At 52.7% G+C, this 17,029-nt stretch overlaps 1 protein-coding gene across 2 annotated transcripts in view; it reads right to left on the bottom strand.

The window, feature by feature from the left end:
* Positions 1-12,180, bottom strand: part of MYO18B (myosin XVIIIB) — a 226,492-nt gene extending 214,312 nt beyond the window's left edge. For both annotated transcript variants that reach the window (XM_060118779.1, XM_060118780.1), the window contains exons 1-6: positions 12,132-12,180; positions 10,198-10,346; positions 3,198-4,460; positions 2,597-2,663; positions 1,570-1,682; positions 95-271 (exon numbers count right to left, since the gene is read on the bottom strand). In XM_060118779.1, the coding sequence (XP_059974762.1) occupies positions 95-271; positions 1,570-1,682; positions 2,597-2,663; positions 3,198-4,460; positions 10,198-10,346; positions 12,132-12,180 (1,818 nt within the window). The remainder of the gene's footprint in view (positions 1-94; positions 272-1,569; positions 1,683-2,596; positions 2,664-3,197; positions 4,461-10,197; positions 10,347-12,131) is intronic.
* Positions 12,181-17,029: the final 4,849 nt, after the last annotated feature.

The raw sequence follows: 17,029 nt of genomic DNA, 5'->3' as shown, positions 1-17,029 counted from the left end.
TGGCTGCCCTGCTCTCCCCTGAGATGCAGAGGAACCCCTCCACCCCACCCCTCTTGCGCAGTCCCCCAGCCCTGGCCCCACGGTCCCCCCTCACCTTGGCCGCAGAGGGCACCGTGGGTCCCTGGGGCTGAAGGACGATCAGGTCGGGCCCAGCGCGGGTGTGCAGCAGCCGAGCCCGGCGGCGGTGCAGAAGCGTGTTCAGCACGCTGGACTCGTTGACACTGACCAGGGAGGCCAGGTCCTCGGCCTGGTCCAGCTCCGGCGGATTGGCCTGTGAACCATCACAGTGTTCTCTGGCCTCCTGGGCCCCGCCCCCCCCCAAACACACACACACACAGCCCTGGTGATCCTGTCCCTGGAGCACTCTGTGCCAAAGACCAGAACAGAACACAAGGACTGTGGAAAGAGTGAGGACACCCTACAAACAAAACAAGGGCACCTCTTCTTCGCTCTTTGTGCAGCCGCCCCCTCCCCGCATGGTCCTTCCTCCCTGAGCTCATGGCACTGGGAGGGGGGATGCTCTCAGGACGACACAGCAAGACTCAAGCACCTTCTGTCTCTCAGACACGGAAGATGGGTGGTGCTCTAGAGTGAGGAGGTGTCCTCTGCTGTTTCCTCCTCTTCTGGGTCTTGCCGGGGAGCTCTGCGTGTGCTCTGTGACGCTGAGGGTGGAGGCCAATGCCCTAGCTGCCCCGTTTCTGACAGCCCGTCGTACACTGACCGCTTGGAAATATGCCCAAACCCTTCTAGAAGCAAGGGATGACTGCAGCCTCTCCTTAGGGCATCCACTCTAAAAACCTTCCTACCATTCTTTCCAGCTTCAAGGAGTTTTGGGGGCCTAATGCTCTGGCGTTTGGGTCAACCCTCAGCTCTTTTACGGGTCAGTTTTTCTTCTGAGGACACTGGCCTTCGCAAACTCCCAACACTGGTGGGAGTAGAGGCCCCAGGTGGGCAGAGAAGGAGCAAAGAGGGATGAAGACGAACGAGGCCCACATGCAACTCCTGGAGGAAACGCCTTCTCAATTAGTAGGCTGTGAGGGGTGGGAAAGGATCAAGATGGGACCTTTTATTTGTATCATCAGACTCCGACTTATCCGCAAGTAGAGTCATGGTGTAGTGCAAAAATTATGCAAAACAACAAAAAAAACAAAAGGTTGATGCCCAAAAGGTAGGCCACTGGAACCTATGCTATGGTTAATGGCAAACCGCTCATCTGGCTCTGAATTCCCTGGCAGCCAGGGTGAAAAAGGAAGCATGCTTTGTAGCATGATTTGCAATGTCCATAAAAAGGAAAACAATCCCTTTCTCGGATCAAGCAGAACTCCCAGTCCCAAGACCTGACAAACACATCTCTTAATGTGTCCTCATAAAGGGGACACCATGGGACACAGCAATGAGCCCTTAACAATACACCTCCAGCAGAGTAATGACTTCAATGGTGATCTTCCCTATAATCCCCGCCCCCCAGGGCGTCAGGCCGAAGTATCATGTGCAGTCCAGCACGAGGAGTCTCTCCCAGGGGTGGGGAAAGGGGGTACAGAGCAGGCAGGGAGGGGACAGGGGGCTCACCCGGTGGACGTGACCCTCATCCACCTCAGTGATGCTTCTGTCGGCATCAATGCACAGTCGCACCCTTCCTGCCGGCAGGTCGGCTGTTCCCTCATCTGGCTTCAGCACCGTTGCTGGTAGACAACCCAGTGGGAGAGAGAGAAGGGGAGGGCGGCGGGGGGGGGCGGAGAGAGAAGGGGAGGGCGGTGCGGGGAGAGAAAAAGAGGAGCAGGGAAGGAGGGGAGGGTAGAAGACGGGGGCAGGTGGGGAGGAGAGGAAAAGAAAGGAGAAGAGAGATTGATTCTGAGTTGCTGAGCCAGGCCAAGGACGTGGAGAGGTCTGAGACATGTCAGAAATGGGTAGCATCACCTCCCCTTGGAGCCTATTTACAGGGAGGGTTCTGAATTGTGACCCCGAACTCTTTGAGGAGAGAGGCTGGGTCTGAGTCATTTGGGGCTTTTATCAGCTGGCACAATGTCAGGCACCCAGATGGTTGTGTGCTCTGACCCAATGCATATATAGACCTGGGACGGCAGATAATGGCATACAGGCTGCTGGTTTTCTTTCCAGGGCCCATGACAGACATCACTAATCAATCACTCTTCCCAGCCGTGTTCTGAATGGGACTCAGAGTAACTTCTCAGTAGCGTTTGGTCACTAGTCCCAAATCACCAGCAAAAGATGAAATGAAAGGAAATCCATTGAGATGAAATCCATTTACCCACTTGCACTAGACTCCAAGTTCCTTGAGCAACACTGTAGGAACCAAACAATGCTTGCTGCTTTAATAAATTAAATTACTTAATTACCAAGGAATAAATGCCTTTGAAAACAGCACCCAACAGACCAGCTGCCAAGGGTGAAATGACATCCACCTCTTCCCACCCCAAAGCCACATGTCCTCATCCCAGTCCCAGCTGCCCCTTACCCTTTCCCTCCCCTTACTCCGAAGACTACTGTGATCAGGACCTGGCAAATACAGCTGGTAGCAGGAGAGGGTGTAAGAGGGAGAGGCTGAGCCCCCAGGTGTGCTAACACCCCTCATTACCAAGAGTAAATCCATCCTTCTGAACCAGCCAGACTTTCTCCGCTTCATACCATCTGTCCTCAGGAGCCTGAGGGTAAAGATCACATAAATTAGGCCAAGATGACGCTGCCTCCCTCAACCCGTGTGAGGGGCAGACCCCTTACGTGGGCACTTCTCACAGTGCGTCTGGCACCAGCGAAATCAGAATCTCCCGGTGCGGGTGAGGGTGCTTATTTAAATGCAGAAGCCACAGTCCCACCCCAGCTTTCTGAATGGTAAGCTCCAAGGTGGGGACCTGGAATCTGCATTTCGAACCATCTGCTGTTTACCCAGCACGAAGAACTGTTGTATGACAACGTAAGCTCAGGCTCGAGAGGGCACTTCACGTGGTTGGGACGTTCCCTCACTCTGTGGAGAATCTCACCCCGGGACAGGTGCTGCAGGGTCCTCAAGACCCCTGCTTGTGGTCGGGGGAGTGCCTGTTCCCTTCTCTAGGCCGGCCATGCCCTCCACTCCCGGTCCGTCTCCGGTCCCTGCCTTGTCCACCTCCAGGAGGCAGGTCTTTCCCACCCCTCCTTCCCTGGCCTGCCCCTCCCCGCCCCCAGGGCCGCAGCCCCCTCACCTGGTCTGAGACTCCACTCTGGCCTCCTCTGCTCCCCTCCTGCAGGGCTGGACCCTCTTGGCTCTCCTGCCTCTGAGGCCTTTCCTCACGGTTCTCCAGAGCAGGCTGTCCGGGTCCTTGCGGCTCCATCTCCAGGGCCCCAGCCCCATCACCTGCTCTAGCGCAGGTCTCCTCTGCTTTCCGCCCTCTGCTCTCAGGCTGGTCCTCCTTCCCAGCTGTAACTGGGGTCTCTCCATGTGCATCCACCTCCTTGGGGGCTTTAGAGTCCTTCTCTGTCTTACTCCCGGCTTTACCTGCCTCCCCAGACTCGCTCTGAGGTTGTCCTACCGTTTTCACCTTCCCCTGGGGCTCACCTGCCTTTCCAGTCACACTCCAAGGCTCGCCTGCTTTCTCCATCACTCCAGGAGCTTCCCCCTCATTCCCCTGCACTGTGCCCGTCTTCTCCACCTCTGTCTGAGGTCCGTCTGTCTTGTCCGCCCTACTTAGGAGCACACCTTCTTTGTCCTTCTTACTCTGGGGACCGTCCCACTTGCTCCTTCTGCCCAGGGAACCTCCCCACTTTCTCACCTGGGCTTGGGCCCCAGCCCACTTCCCTTCACCTGCTGCATCCTTGGAGAAATTCCACTTTGCTCCCTTGTTTGGGGGGTCCCCTCTCCCTTTCTCCGCTGCCCCCGGTTGCCCCCCCTCACCCAGCCCCTCTTTGCCCTGGGGCTCACCCCCTTTTGCCCCTTTGGTCTGGGGGGCCCCGCCCCCTTTCCCCACTGTGCCTTGATCCTTCTCGCCTTTGGTCAGTAGCACAGTTCCTGGGTTCCCAAGATCCCCAGTTTGGGTCCTCTCAGCCTTCAGAGCTGCATCCTTGGTGCTGGCCTGGGGGCCGCAAGGAGTCCCTGGGGTCTCCCCCTTTTTTTCCCCTCCAGGGTCTGTGGCTGGGGTCTTGCAAGCGGGGCCATCCCGGGGCTGGGTCCTCTGCTCTGGCTTGGCTGAGTCCGGGTCCAGCTTGGCCACCATCAGCAACACATCACCCCTCCTCGTCCCTCTCTTGAAGGGCAGGCTTTTTTTGGCTGGTGTCACGCTGGGGCCCGACTCCTGGGGCTTCTCGCCATTGATACTGTTCATCAGCACCGGGTCCATGGTGCCAGCCCCCTCACTCTTCTTGCCCAGAATGTCTGAGCTCTGAGGAGAGCTCGACTGGTCGTCCTGGGAGATGGGCTGGCTTCCAGATTTGGTGCCACTGTTGGGTTGGCTGGTGGAAATCTCTGGGGTCTAGAAGAGACACCACAACCATACTTAGCTGCTTGCTGACCAGACAGCTTTGTTATTCACTCATTCATTCACTCATTTGTTCAGCCAGCCATCCATTCATCCAAAGACCCTCAAACATCTACGGGCAATGGGCCAAACCCCAGCACCCTACACCCTAGGCTTTGGCTCAGAACCTCAAGGCCAAGTGACGTTATGAAAGGAGAGTGGACTTTGGAGCCCAACAGACCCAAATTCACTTCCGAACTCTGCCACTCACTAGCTGTGTGGCCTTAGATAAATTACTTCCCCTTGGGACTTCCCTGGCAGTCCAGTGGTTAAGACTCTGCGCTTCCACTGCAGGGGACACAGGTTCGATCCCTGGTCAGGGAACTAAGATCCCACATGCCGTGCAGCACAGCCAAAACAAAAACAAAACACAAAACAACTTCCCCTCTCTGAGTCAGTTTCCTTACCAATAAAATGAGAAGCATCATGTCCTACCTCACCAGGTGGGCGTGAGGCTTCCCAGTGGCGTATGGAAGCTGAGCCCAGCACCTGGTATGTCCTCAGTAACAGGAGCTATTGCTGCTGCTCTCACTGGAGCTGCTGTCACTGCTCTTACTATTATTTATGCCTGATTCTTCCTGCTGGGCCAGGAAGGGATGGGGAAAGGACATGGAGCCTGTCATCAGAGGACCTGTTCTAGCCTTGGCTCCGATGCTTTCCAGCTCGGTGACCTTAGACGACATCGCTTATCCTCTCTGAGCTTTGGTTTTCCCTCAGTGCAGGCAGATACCACCTGACCATCCAGATTTTTTGTAGGCTGAGATGTGGACATTGCAGAGAACTGAACAAAGTGATCGGCTGCTACTTTCACCACCCTGGTCCCCAGACCACACCTGCACACCAGGTGAGGGCTCTGGATCTGCCCTGAGGTCTTCCACTTTCGCTTGGCCGAGACATCTGGGTACCCGACACTCAGGGGTCTCCACTGCCTGTTCCTCTCCCATGTCTTTCTACTGCCTTGTGATGCAAGCCCCGCCCTGCCCTCCATCCTTAAACCAGCCTGGCCGTGGCCTGAACTGCTCACAGAGCCAACTTTGCCTCTGCCTCTGCAGAAGGAGACCACGGAGGGAGTTCTACCCTGATGCCTGGCTGCACCATCTGCCCTAGTCTGGGTTCTGCCACTTTGGACCCTGCTAACACCAGCCTCCCACACACCTGTGCCTGAGCATCTGGGGTTCTGATCCTTTTTTTTTTTCTTTTTTTGCTGTACGCGGGCCTCTCACTGTTGTGGCCTCTCCCGTTGCGGAGCACAGGCTCCGGACGCGCAGGCTCAGTGGCCATGGCTCACGGGCCCAGCCGCTCCACGGCATGTGGGATCTTCGCAGACCGGGGCACAAACCCGTGTCCCCTGCATCGGCAGGCAGACTCTCAACCACTGCGCCATCAGGGAAGCCCTGGGGTTCTGATCCTTTTGCATCCAGAACAGTCCCAGGATTGCGTTGATTCCACCTGCAAAGCTTCACACCTGAGTCTCCTTTCCCAAACCCAGGGCCACTCTCTCTCACCTGGGCCATGGCCAAGCCGCTGAGCTAATGTCCTGTCAATTTGCTGCCAGTCATTTAAAACCTCATCAAAAGATTCTGGAAGCTGCCCAGAGCCTCCAGGAAAGCCATTCAGCACAGCCATCTGCCATTCAAAGTTCTTGAAGAGGAGCCTCCACCTCCACCTGGTCTCACTGTCCCTGCTCGTCTCCATGCTTCAGCCACACCTGGCATCATCTCCTGCCACACCTGACACTTCCCAGCTTCCATGCGTTCGTTCATGTTGAGCTTGCTGCCCGGAATGCCCTTGCCCTCTCCACTCGTCCACATTCTACTCGTATTTCTATACCCAGTTCAAATGCCCCCTCCTCCACAAACCTGTGCCTGAAGACCTCAATCAGAAACTGCCTCATAGACCCCCAGAGTCCCAGAGCCCTGTCTGTTCGTGCACCATCTGCACCATGACCACATTCTGCGTCCCGTTCTAGCTCTGATTTGTGCTGCTCTCCTGTTTTAGGTGATGGATGCCTCCAGAGCACAGTCTCAATCTTCATCTTTGTAAAAATGACAATAATAATAATAATAATAATAATAATAATAATAATGGCTATCATTTATAGATCTTGCAATGGGCCCTACATTGCCATAATGCAATATCCTTCTTAACCTAATAAAGAACCCAGTGAAGTAGGTTCTGAACTTCTCCCCATTCTATAGATAAGGGAGCAAACACAGACATGTAGGGGGCCCAAGAGACAAACCCAGAAAGGAAAGTCACACAGGCCTCTCTCTGAGTCTGAAGCCAGTGCCCTTAACTGTCGAGTACTGACAGCCTTGCTTGTCTTCCTGGGATTCACTGGAATCTCCTGGGAGCTTTAAAAAATTCTGTCGCTGGTGGCGCAGCGGTTGGGGGTCCGCCTGCCAATGCAGGGGACACGGGTTCGTGCCCCGGTCTGGGAGGATCCCACATGCCGCGGAGCGGCTGGGCCCGTGAGCCATGGCTGTTGAGCCTGCGCGTCCGGAGCCTGTGCTCCGCAGCGGGAGAGGCCACAGCAGTGAGAGGCCCGCGTAACGCAAAAAAAAAAAAAAAAAAAAAATTCTGTCGCACCGAGCTGATCTCCCTGTGCTCTGCGGCTGCTTCCCACTATCTATCTACCCTACGTTTGGAAGTGTATATATGTCCATGCCTCTCTTGTGACCGCCTGGAGGGGAGGGATGGGGAGGGTGGGAGGGAGGGAGATGCATGAGGGAGGGGATGTGGGAACAGATGTATATGTATGACTGATTCACTTTGTTATAAAGCAGAAACTAATAAAAAAAATAGAAAAAAAAAATTCTGTCGCTTCGGCTCCACTCCCAGGGAGTCTGATGCAGCTGGTCTGGGTGGTGGCCCCCCAGGGGACTGCAACATGCAACCGGGGCTGAGAACGCCAGAGCCCGGCAGCTCAGTCTGACCTTCTGGGACCAGGAAGGACACCGCCTTCGAAAGGGGATTGGCTGCAGCTGGCAAATCTCACCACTGTCCATACCATTTTGAACAGTGAGTCAGTGCCTTATTTTTAACCAAACTCCCGTAGAGGAGACAGTAACCCAGGGGTGGGCCAAGCAAGACAACCCATCTCAACCTCCCTCCCCTCTGCTCTGTGTACTCTCTTCCTTCAGATTTTCTCAGTCACCAAAACCCTCAGATCCCATCTGCAGCCTTCTTAGTACAAGGGGGAAGAAGAACATCTAGAATCACTGGTGCTGAGAGGAAACTCACAGCCCAACCATTTTATGTACAAAAATGTACAAACTAAGGCCAAGAGAAGGGATGGGATTTGGCCTGGAACACACAGAGTGATGGGGCCAGAGCTAGAACCCAATTCTCCTGACATTCGATATGGATCTCTTTCTGCCCCTATGTTATTCCAGTCTCTCCCCGTCCCTCACTGGCTGGGTGGCCTTAGGAAAACCAAGTCACTCCCAAAGTCTCGTTTTCCACTTCTGCAAAATGGTGATGGATTCTAATGGCTCCCTGCAAGGATTATATGAGGCTCCAATGAAATGGCTGTGCTGGGGCGAGGAGAGAGAGGCCAAAGTTATTTAGTGATCAGGGCAAGAAAATTAAACTGGCAGGACCCAGCAAGGGCTTGCTGCCTCACAGGAGCATGTCCTGAGGCTGCCCTGCTCCAGCCCTGGGAACATCTTGGCCCATGGTCCAGACACCTGTTGTCATCTTAGGCCTATCCATCCATCATACTCAGAGCTCCATCCATGCCCTGCAGTGACAGCTTATCCCTGTCCTCTGCTTAGCTCTGCTTCTCAACTTGTGTGCAGCAAAGCCAGCACAGCCTGCAGGCTCCTGGGACCCTTTCCTCCCCAGGCCTCTGTGGCCACCATACCAGCCACCTCACTCCCCAGACTGGCCCTTTCCCAGGTAGCGTGCCAGAGCAGAGGACACACAGCCTCCGGTCCTGGTCTGCCTCTATCTGGCCTCATGACCTTGAGCAAGTGCCTTGACCTCTCTGAATCTCAGTCTCCACCTCTGATAAGTGGGTATAATCCCATCCACCCCCTTGCTGTACAGGGTATCAAATGAGACCCTGAGCAGACAGTGAACCTTGTCGAGTGATAAACGGCACACAGTAACACTGCATCACGACCTAACAGCGGTCTGTGGGGGTGGACTTTGGCCCCCACTTACGCCTGTGTCAGCCAGGGCTGGGGACAGAGCCTGCCCTCCCTGTCATCACCCCTACAAAGGCTCAGCAGGGGGGTTTCAGCAGCTGCTGCCGTTCAGTTGCTAGAGGACTTCGCTGATGCATCAGAGTCACTGTGACTGGACAGGTGCAGGCACGTGGGGGACCAGCCAGGCAAACAACAGCTGAAGGGGCATGGGAGGCAAAGCCAGGGTGGCCACTGGGCTCAAGCCAACTCCAGGCCCTGAGGCCACCAGATCTCTCAGCCCAATCGCTGCAGCATCCACCCAGCCTCAAGAGGGCGTAGCAGAGATGCAAGGAGATGCCCTTTCTGCTAACACTGTGATACGCCCAAGGTGCAAGCACCCCAAGCCTGCTTCCCTGGTGTCCAGCCTCATCATCCTGCCTCCCTGGTGTCCAGCCTCATCATCCTGCCTCCCTGGTGTCCAGCCTCATCATCCTGCCAGGGTTCCCTGGCGGAAGAGCTGGGGGAAAGGAGGGAGGCAGCACTGGGCGCCATCAGGGATCAACCTGCAAGTCCTTAAAGCACAGGGACTGCACCTCGTCCACCTACTGCTTCCATCCAGCAGTGCTGCTCAGAACGTGTAAGTGGACACCCACCAGTCAGAAGGGACGCCAGCTGGAGCAGGGCCCTGAGGTCCCTCCTGTGCCAAGCAGTGAACCCTTCATCATTGGCTGTGGCCACTCTGAGGGACTCAGGATAGGGGCCTAGGTGAGCATGGCAGCTGGGGGGCACTTGGGGCACTTGGGGCCGTGGCCATTTACCACCTGCTATGGGTTTTAGAATTTTAACAACCAATACAGCAATAATCAGAGAACACCAACTGAACATCTTTTCTGCTTAAATGAAAGCAAACTATCTATACATCCTCAGTTAATATTTAGGTTTCCCTTTTTACAAAAGTAGTGGCAAAATGATCCCCTCGTACATCAACTGTTACCATCCATTCACTCAGTGAACAAAAATTTTTGAGCATTCACTATGGGTCAAGTTCTATGAGAGCCGCTCAAGATAAAGAGTCGAATGAGAGAGAGAGTTGTTACTCTCAAGGAACGCCTAGTCAAATAAGTCACATGATCAACTAATTACTATGCTGACCACAATTAAGACAGGCAGAGAGGGTGGAGTGGGAATTAAAGGAAGGCAATGGGAGAGCTTTCCAGAGATGTACTATTTGAACTGGGTTTTGACAGAGGTGTAGGAGTTCAACAGATCAAGCTGAAGTGGGGACTGCAGGAACAAAGGCTGGCAAGTGACTCAAAGGATGCTCACAGGACAGGATGGTGGGTATTTTTTAAGTTATTTATTTAGGCTGTGCCAGGTCTTCATTGCAGCATGCGGGATCTTTAGTTGCAGCATGCACATGTGATCTAGCTCCCTGACCAGGGATTGAACCCCGGGCCCCCCTGCAGTGCAAGTGCAGAGTCTTAGCCACCGGACCACCAGGGAAGTCCCCAGAATGGTAGGTACTGAAAGTCGCCTGGTCCCCTTCCTGTGGGGCCACTTACCTCGCGTTCCGGGGAGGCAAGCGCTGCCTGTTTCTTCCGTCTTGCTTCCTTCGACTCTTTCTCAGTCTCCCGGACCAGTTGCCTAATGAAGCCCCCTGGGATGACAGAGAAAAGGGGAGGGGGCGAGGATGGTGGAGGGCTCCTGTCCTCTTCCCGAATCTGTTTTGCAGAAGCAAGGAAGGAGAAAGCTCAGTGAATGAACCAGTGGAGGCAAGCTGCCCTTTAAAGAATCTGCAACAGAGCCAGGGAGGAGCCCAAAGAGGACATACACAACCAAGCTCATGTACAAGACGCCACAGCAAAGCAGGAGAGGCTCGGCGAGGCTCTGGGAAGCCTCGAGACAGCGTATGAAAATGGAATGCACGCGCTTCAGAGGTTACTCCAGTTGGTGCGGTCTCTGCCTGGACCTAGTTTCCTCATAATACGAATTTGCATGAACAAGGCCACTGGTTCCCTTCCTTGGTGTGGGAAAGACCCATCTCTGGGAAGACCTGTTTCAGAAGGAGCTTTTCCAGGTTTCCAGAAGGGGATGGATCACAGGGAACCATCCACACTCTCCTGTCCCATCTCAGCTTGTAGCTAATAGATTAAGGAATTAATTCATCACTTTAATCACTTTCTGTGCCAGGAGGATGGTAAGGGAGAGAAGGGCAGGAAGCCATGGTTTATATAAGGATCCAGCCCTATGGCTACAGCCTGCTCCGCTGACCCAGTGCCGTGACTTCTTGATGGTCCTTAAGCCAGAATCTGGACAGCCAGGGGCTCCCCAATACTGGGCTTTAAAGCCTGCATTTTACCCCAGAAATGTGGTCTAAGCCAGCTCGCTGGACTTGGATTGCGGCTGAGACTCGCCACAGAGAACTTGGAGCCTGAGACCTGGGCCTGGCTGTGACCGACTGGGGTGCGTCTTTAACCAGCATCACTGTGACTGCTTGTGAGTTTAAAAAAGAGAAAAATCTCCAGCGCTTCTTGTGGCAGAGCTACACACTGGTTTAAAATAAGCTCCTTATCAAGGTCCTCTTCAAGAGGGTGGCAAAGACTTGATCTCTGCAGCCCTGCTGATAAAAGGGAATCTAAAGGAGATAGGAAAGGCCAGGAGGCAAAGCAGAGGCCAGGAGATAAGGCAGACTTCTGCCTAGGAAGAGAGAAGCCAGAGACACACGGAGAGTGGGCTCACGTTTACACCACACTCACGTGGACTGAAACCTGAGTGAAAGGTACACTCAGCAGGTGTCAACCTCCACTCCCTCCAGCATTATTCTATGCTACACCCAGATCAGTCTGGGAGGGGCAGAGGCGGCCAGAAAGAAGCTTCTCGACCACCCCACCCTTCAGCCTCCAATTCATTAAATCGTGTCCACAGGGTGGGATGAGGTGAGGAGGAGAAAACAAGCATCAAAGAAAGAGGCGGCCCTTCACTGAATCTTATGAGAAACACAAAAGGGAAAAGCAGAATCACTGGGAAGAAGGGCCCGTTTCCAGTTCTCCATGGTGACACAAGGCTGGGACCTCAGAACCCCATCCCCATGGCATAAACCTGGCAGCCAACAGCCCTGCCTCTGCCCCCTCACCCCCCGCTTCCCCACCCATACTTCTCCCACACAACCCTCATGCTCATCAGATCTGCCATTAGGATGGAGACTGGACAGCTGGTCTACCCTTGTTCCCCCGCCACCTACTGTGGAACAGACGGAGACCAGGCAGAAATGGGAGGAGTCAAGGGCATGGTCACTAATGCCTGGCTGGGCTGGAGAGGCCTTGGCTAACCGAGGCAGAAGACTGAAGGGGGACTGGACATGCCCCAGGGAGGCTCTGGATGTCAGAATCCCTGCCCCAGGTGGCCCCAGGTGGGAGGGGGCAGCCTGGGCCACTGGGGCTATGACTTGTCCTTGGAGGGTCCAGTTGGCCCAGGTGGCTGCAGCCCGAGCCCTGACCGTTACTTTCCTTCTGCTCCCACAGGGCAAGGCGTGATGAGATGGCCATGCTGAGGCAGTGCCAGAACCGTGAGATGAGATGAGATGAGATGGGATGGGTTGAAGCTCTCTGCCGGGCAGCACGGAATACGGCTTTATGGACACACGCAGCGCATGAGGTGATGGACACGAGACTGACCCACGGAGACACAGAGGGGAGAGAAGAGAGGGACAGGTTAGCTTGTGGGTACTGCCCAGCTCTAACCCCCACCAATGCCACGAACCAAGACCACAAAGCCGGGCACAACTCACTGTCAGTTACATCTGGGAGGAATGCGGTCAGCAGGGAGGTGCTGGCCATGGAGTGGACAGTGCCCTGATATCCTTGCCCCCTGACCCCGCACTTTAACTTTCTCTTGATGTACACAGTCAGAAAAGTACATACTAGTAAGTGTACAGCTCAGTAGCTCTCACATAAAGAACACAACTATATAACTAGCACCCTGACCAAATTAAAACTATTAAACTTTTAAAATAAAAACATGATTTTATTTAAAAGTATACTGAATTTGAAGTATTATTAAAATTAAATTTTAATCTTAAAATTATAACACTTTTAATTAAAATTATTAAAGGTACGTTTGAATTTAATTTGAAATATTCTTTTATTTATATTATAGTATATAAAATTGTAAACATATTATATAAATACATAAATAACATAAATAAAATAATAAACAGGCAAGGGCTTCCCTGGTGGTGCAGTGGTTGAGAGTCTGCCTGCCGAGGCAGGGGACACGGGTTCATGCCCCGGTCCGGGAAGATCCCACATGCCGCGGAGCGGCTGGGACCGTGGCCGCTGAGCCTGCGCGTCCGGAGCCTGTGCTCCGCAACGGGAGAGGCCACAGCAGTGAGAGGACCGCGTACCGCAAAAAAAAAAATAATAATAATAATAAACAGGCAAAATCTAATCTAATCTATAGTGATGGAGGTGGGAGCACCACGAGTGGAACTTTCTAAGGCAATGGAAATGTCCCGTATCTTGATGCAAGCTGTGAAATGTGAAATAAAATGGAGTCACTTATGTCAGGGGTTTTACAACGGGGCCGGCAGGCCATCAAGGAGGGGGACCTTACACACATCCTCCCCCGGTGCAACCACGCACTTCGGAACTGGTCCAAACCACAAAGATTCCAAGGACTCTGCAAGAACACCTGAGATTTGTCCCAGTGAGGAAATGTTACTTCCCTCTAGTGATAGCCTTAGCGCTCAATCACGTTAATCGAAGACCAACTTCGACCTCCAACTCCAATTAAAATTCTTTGTAATGCAAACCTCCCCCCCTTTGCCTTTAAAAGCCTCTGAATTTTACTCCCTAGCAGGACACTGTTGTCGTTGCTACCGAAATCTGTGTGCCCAAATTACAACTCTTTAATCCCAAATAAAATTTTTGTTGGATTACTGCCTTCTAAGTTTATTTAGGTTGACAGAGTGCTGGTTACACTAGTATAGCACGTGTAAAAATTCATCCAGCTGTACAATTAAGCTTGAAAATTTTACTGTATTAAATATCTCCATTCAAACAATAAAACATTACCAGCCCCTTGACAATCCCTCATGCCCGCTTCTAGTAACTATTCCCCTGAGGACAGCCACTCTCCTGACTTCTAAAACCACAGAAGAGTGTGTGTTTCTTTTGTGAGGTAGCGGTTGGCTCCACAGTTTGACCGTGAAAATGAAGGGTAGGACACCTTGACTATTAACTGACCCAGAGCTTTGGGGAAAAGATTAAGCATTTTTAGCATCATTTTGAAAGCCTTTACATAACTTCTGACCTAGAAAGCCCTCTTCTGGAAAACAAATTTGAGGAAGTGATCCTCAACCAGAAAACGTCACCACTGTGTTGCTTGTACGACTAAAATACCTAAGTCTCCGATAACTAGAGAAGTTGAATAAATGAGAGCATGTCGGACTTAAAGGAATAGTATGAACCCATTGAAAAGGATGCTTAGGAAACATTTTAAAACAGCTTGATTCATCCCACGTCAGATCTTCTAGAAGGCCAGTGTCTGTACAAACCTGCTCAAGAGAGTTTTCTGGTCTCCTTTATTCGTGTATTATAAATAGAAGTGTTGGGGGGGAATGTAAATGAGCAAGCCCAAAGTGGAAAGAACCTGTCAGCCTCATATCCAGGTGTCAGTGATAAAAGATTAAATTGTTAAAGTAAAAATAAAAAACTGCTTTCTCTGAGGTATAATTTCTATGCCAGCCGTAAGCTTCACCCATTGTGAGCATACACTTTGATGCTTTTTGATAAATTTAGTTTTTTAAATAAATTTATAGAGTTTTGCAACCCTCACCAGAATCCCATCACCCCCAAAAGGGCCTTCATGCCTATTTGCCTCGCTAGCTGTTCCCACCCTCAGCCCCAGGCAACCACTAATTTACTTTCTAACCTCTATAGGTTGCCTTTTCTGGGCTTTTGATATAAATGGAATCCTAGAGAATGCACTCTTTTACGTGTGTCCTTTTTCATTTTGCATACTGTTTTTGAGGTTTGTCTGCATCGTTGCGTATATCAGCGTTCCACTGTATGGATAAACCACATCCTCTTTATCCATTCACCGGCTGACGGACATTTGGGTTGTTTCCACTTTGGGCCCTGATGAATAATACTGCTATGAATAGTCCTGTAAGCCTTGGTGTGCCCATGTGTTTTCACTTCTCTTAGGGAGATTCACAGGAGGTCGCACTGCTGGGCTGTCTGCTAACTTTATGTTTGACTTTTTAAGAACTGGCCCAACTGTCTTCCAAAGTGGCTGCAGTCATTTCCCATCCTGCCTGCAGTGTCTCAGGCCCATTTGGGAAGCATTTGCAATCACACTGGAAGGTGCACCAATTAGCTTGTGAGGTAAAGGAGGCAGAGGGCAACATGGCACATGCGCGTGCACACACACACACACACACAAAGACTACCCAAAATAGGCAATTAAGAAAGCACCCCACAGAAAATGAAGAGCCCTCCTATATGCCCAGGTTCTGCATCTGCGAATTCAACCAAGGGTGAATCGAAAAAACTTGGGGAAAAAAAATTCCAGAAAGTTCCAAAAAGCAAAACTTGAATTTGCTGTGCCCTGGCAACTATTTACGTTGTATTTACATTTACATTGTTTTTACATAGCATTTACATTGTATTTATAACTTCTAACATAGCATTTACAGTGCATTAGAGATGACTTAAAGTACATGAAGGAGGCTGTGCTGGGTTATGTGCAAATATTACACCATTTTATATAAGAGACATGAGCATTCATGGATTTCGGTATCTGTGGAGGGTTCTTGGAACCAATCCCCCAGGGATACCGAGGGACGACTATACAGCAAGATCTTAGTGAAGGGGGTCAAGAGGGGAGGAAGGAGCCTCTTTCTTCCCCCTTCGGCTTTTCTCACTTTTGTCTCTGAGCAGAATCCCTCACTGACCCCTCCCAGCCCCCTCCTGGAAGATAACCCCATCCTCAACACTCAAAGAGTTGCCATGGCTCACGAATTTTCGGAGGTCCCCTTGGCCTGTAAAGAGCTGCCTTCAGGGACTTATCCATAGAAGACGGCTTGGGCAGCATTCCCGGAAACCCTGCCCCACGCAGAGACAACTGCACATCCTGGAAGCTGATAAGACAAACCTCACGGGGTGGTGCTGACCTGAACCCATCTCGCCGGACGCCACCACAGCCCTTGTTTTCCAACTCCGCGTAGAGCGAGGTCAAGCCACTCCCATCATCTCGCGAGAGCCCACTGTGGCCCTCACTTTCCAGCTCCGTGTGGAGCGAGGTCAAGCCACGCCCATCATCTCGCGAGAGCCCACTGTGGCCCTCACTTTCCAGCTCCGCGTGGAGCGAGGTCAAGCCGCTCCCATCATCTCGCGAGAGCCCACTCTGGCCCTCACTTTCCAGCTCCGCGTGGAGCAAGGTCAAGCCGCTCCCATCATCTCGCGAGAGCCCACCGTGACTTCGCTTTTCAACCCCCACGTGAGGTGATGTCAAGTGACTCTCATCATTTCGCGAGAGCCCATTGTGGCCCTCGCTTTCCAATTCCACATGGGGTGCTGTCACATGATAGTTTGAAATCAGCCAAGGGAGTGTTTACACCACAGAAACTGGCAAATACCACAAAGCAGGGCTTTTGCTCCCGAGCCGGGCGTTAAACACTGACCAGCACAGCGCTGGCTGACACTGCAGCGCTCCTGCAGGGCCTGGCAACGATGAAATCACAAGATCCGAAGACCCAAGAAGGGATATTTTAGCTCTGATGAGGTTACGTGCCCACGGGAGACCCTTAAAACATGTTCGAGTGAAAACAGCCAAGTCTTTGCCTTAAGAAGAAGGCCCCATAATGTGGGCTCTCCAGGTTGCAGAGGCACAAGAGGTGAATAAAGCTGGAGAATAAGCAGGAGGCCAGATCTCTGGGGAGAGGGTCTGTGGGAGAGAAGGGGGCAGAAGACCCCCTCCCCACTCATCCCCTTAGGAGACACTGGAGAGGACCCGAGTGACTCACAGCCAGAATTCACTCTGCTACACGCCTGGGCACAGGAGCCCAGGTTATGAATAGGCCTGACCTGAGGTTGCTGCCCTGGCCACTGCCCTCCCTGCAACACTTCCCATCTGGCTCAGGCCCGCCCAGGTCAGTGGCTGCTTCCCAAGAATCTCCCTCAGCTTCAAGGCTCTAGGGGGGATCCTGGCTGACGGTCTGGGTTGTCCTCAACCGGGCTGCTGGCAGGCCCAGGGGTCCAGAGCACATGGGGGAAATGAGAGAGCTCAGTCTCAGCCCTTTCCTCCTCCTGTCTTGCCCCTCAAAGGCACCAGGCCAGCCCCACTGACCCAGGGCCAGGAGCCAATCCTACTGGGGTGGCTTTGTCAAGCCTT

The sequence above is a fragment of the Mesoplodon densirostris genome, chromosome 15 (assembly GCF_025265405.1).
Source record: "Mesoplodon densirostris isolate mMesDen1 chromosome 15, mMesDen1 primary haplotype, whole genome shotgun sequence".
NCBI classification, from domain to species: Eukaryota; Metazoa; Chordata; class Mammalia; order Artiodactyla; family Ziphiidae; genus Mesoplodon; species Mesoplodon densirostris.
This window is presented reverse-complemented; position numbering and strand designations above follow the sequence as displayed.